This window comes from Cryptotermes secundus, unplaced genomic scaffold (genome assembly GCF_002891405.2).
Source record: "Cryptotermes secundus unplaced genomic scaffold, Csec_1.0 scaffold766, whole genome shotgun sequence".
NCBI lineage: Eukaryota > Metazoa > Arthropoda > Insecta > Blattodea > Kalotermitidae > Cryptotermes > Cryptotermes secundus.
The window spans coordinates 102,429-105,692 of record NW_019727791.1 but is presented as its reverse complement, the minus strand read 5'-3'; the positions used below and the strand labels follow the sequence as shown (position 1 = coordinate 105,692).

Sequence of the window (3,264 nt, the reverse complement as noted above, 5' to 3'; positions counted from 1 at the left end):
ATACATCAGATATGGCATTAGGCAAATCATTGATATATAAAAGGAAAAGCAAGGGACCAAGTATGGATCCTTGAGGGACTCCTACGGTAACAGGCTCCCATTTAGAGTAGAATTTAATTGAGTCAGAAACAACTATTACTCTCTGGTATCTATCTGATAAATAGGATCTAATTACATCATTAGCCCTTCCCTTAATCCTGTAATGATTCAACTTTGAAAGCAGAATATCATAGTTGACACTATCAAAGGCCTTATGAAGATCACAAAAAACACCGCCCACAATTTCTTTGTTATTTAAAGCAGTTAAGATATTATTAATAAGATAGTAAGCTGCATCATCTGTTGATCGTGCATGTCTAAATCCAAACTGTTCATTAGCAAGAATATTATTTTTCTTGATATGTTGTTGCATTCTATTATAGATTACCTTTTCAAAGATCTTAGAAATTGATGTGAGCAGTGAAATAGGTCTGTAGTTCGATGTGTCATTTTTATCACCTTTTTTATATATGGGCTTTATTTCAGAGAACTTTAATCTTAGTGGAAAATTGCCAGTTGTTAGCATTCTATTACATAAATAAGTTACAGGAGAAGAAATATAGCAACTGCTGACTTTAAAATTTTAGTGGATATCCCATCATATCCATATGAATTTTTTGTTTTCAAGGATTTTATAATATCTTCTATTTCCTTTGACGATATACAATTGAATGTAATAGGGGGAAAAGGTTGATTACGTGCCCTAGATAGATATTAAGGGTACTTTGTAGATATTAGCTGCATGAGCAGAATGTTCATTGTGAAATTATTAATATAGTTTACTAATAATTGATTTCAGACAGGATAATGTCCGTTTTAGAAGAATATTTATGATGCTTTGCAATAGTCAGCCAAATTGGTGAACACATGTTAAGAGTAGCAATATTTGCAGACACCCAGATATCATGAAAAGCCAAAGACAGTGGTGATTTTGCATTGTGTTGAACATGGCTTAGCATGGCAGTATTGTAAACTGGCCTGTGTTTCCATGAGCATTGCATTTACTGGATTATGTCATTTTCATGAAGTTTGAAAAATAGCAGAAAATAATGACAACTGTATCTTACAATCTGTGGATCTCCCGAAAGTACAGTTTTGACTAGAATCATATGCAAATAACATACCAGAGTCAGTTTTAAACCTAAAAAGCATTGAGTGTTTCCAGAGCTTACCACTTCCCAAGAAATTTATTTTTGTGTTCTCACAGCAGTAACCATGAAAAGTGTGGATTTCTGGGCTGTAACACTGTGTAATTCAGAGAAAGCCAGACATATCTTTCGTGTATAATCATCCCTATAACAAGGGTTGAAGAGGAAGCCAGGCAAGAAACAAACAGAAGCAGGTAGCAAGCTGAGCCACCTTCCCCCGCTTGTTTCTTGTTGGCTTACTTCTTGACCCAGAAAATGGAGGTCATATATTCTTCTGAAACGTTATGCTTTCTCTGAATTACACAGTGTTACAACCCAGAACACTGTATTCAGTTTATTGTTAGCTTATATATATGAAACTGTACCCTTTTCTCTTTATAATTGCAGGATTTATACACTTCAAGCCAATGGAAAATCCTTCTCATCAGTGTCAGACTTACTGAAAGCAATGAGCCCTCAGTTTGTAGATGATATGCATGTATCAACAAAAGATGGTTTCAGAGAGAATGGCTTTTCAGAAAGAATAGTTGATGAACTTGTTCTTGCAACACTTAGAGCCAATTATGGACAGTCAGCCACTGTTCATAAGTTTGTTGGTAAGTCAGATTCGATTAAAATTACTAGATTGACAAGTGTTTTTTTTTTCTTCCTTGCATACACTGTGGGATAACCAAATTTGAAATTGGACCTGGATGATGAAACAGGGTGAGTTGGAGAGAGCATATAGCACCCGCAGAAAAATATTTAAATGACTCTTAGAGGAAGAGCATGTAAGGTACATATGTACTGGGTTCAACTGACTTAGGCAGTGGTTATCTCTTGTGAATACAGTAATGAAACACTGAGTTCTGGGAAAGCCAGGGAATTTGTTGACTTGCTGAGTGATTTGGCTTTTCAAGGACTCTGCTCTGTGGAGTTCAATATACATTATTTCACTATGCCACATTATTTGCCAGCTGATAAAAACTGATGAAAGATATGCCAGTCTGTGTATTCAGTGCTGTACCATAAATGTAATAAAATAACAACAAATACTTTTGTTTTAGGTTCAGTTTCTGTAGCAGGGGCTGATGGAGGGCTTTGGGCAGTTCATGGTGGAAACATAATTGTGCCGCAAATGCTTCTGGAGAGATCTCAGGCCACACTGATAAATGCTAGAGTAACAAATATAACCTTAAGACCAGAAACTGAAGATTTTCTAGTAAACTCTGTGCAAGGCAAAGGTTTTACGTCATCATTATATGACATGATAATTATAGCAACGCCTCTCACTGAAAACACACAAGCAAGCATAAGATTTTTAAATTTTCCAAAGAGCTTCACGTTTCCTGGTGTATATCATAAAACAGTTAGTACCATAGTCCATGGAAAGCTAAATGTCACCTATTTTGGGTTTGAAAATGAAAAGGAAGCTGTAGATGAGATCTTAACTGTAAAACAAGATTTGGTATTTAATTCTGTAGGGAGATTAAATCCAGTAGATTACACACCTAATGAAGGAGTTTTTGATGTATGGAAAGTATTTTCACAGAGGCCATTAACAAAAGTAGAGTTGAATGACTTGTTTTTGCAGCAGAAAGATGTGCATGTTGTTGATTGGTTAGCTTATCCACATTATCATTCAGAACAAAGAACTGATGAATTCATTCTACATAAACATTTATTTTACATTAATGCTATTGAATGGGCAGCTAGTGCTATGGAAATGAGTGTTGTTGGTGCAAAAAATGTAGCTTTGTTATCTTACAAAACTTGGACTGGAATATCTGAAGCAAAAGAAACAGGAAATAGGAAGGAAGAATTGTGAGGATTTCACAATGGCAGGGAACTGATCAGTAAAGTATTTTTTCTGAGATTCAGAATTGCCTTTAAATCTTGTCTCTTCAGAGAACTTTTAGGGTCCTTGGCTGCTATGGTTACTCACCTTTGGAAGTAGTACTATTACTCCCACTTCTAATTCAAGCATTCACCATGTTATTACAGAGCACAAGACAATAATATTGCCTCCATCCATTAGGAACTTATATCTCTCATTACTTCTTTTGTACTTTATGCCTCAACATTTTAGTAACTTTAG

General features: G+C 35.3%; 1 protein-coding gene across 3 annotated transcripts in view; it reads left to right on the top strand.

Annotated features, from left to right (window-relative positions):
* Window positions 1–3,042, top strand: part of LOC111865004 (prenylcysteine oxidase 1) — a 15,401-nt gene extending 12,359 nt beyond the window's left edge. For all 3 annotated transcript variants that reach the window (XM_023852684.2, XM_023852681.2, XM_023852682.1), the window contains 2 exons: window positions 1,575–1,783; window positions 2,234–3,042. In XM_023852684.2, the coding sequence (XP_023708452.1) occupies window positions 1,575–1,783; window positions 2,234–2,994 (970 nt within the window). In that variant the 3' untranslated portion in view covers window positions 2,995–3,042. The remainder of the gene's footprint in view (window positions 1–1,574; window positions 1,784–2,233) is intronic.
* The last annotated feature ends 222 nt before the right edge of the window (window positions 3,043–3,264 follow it).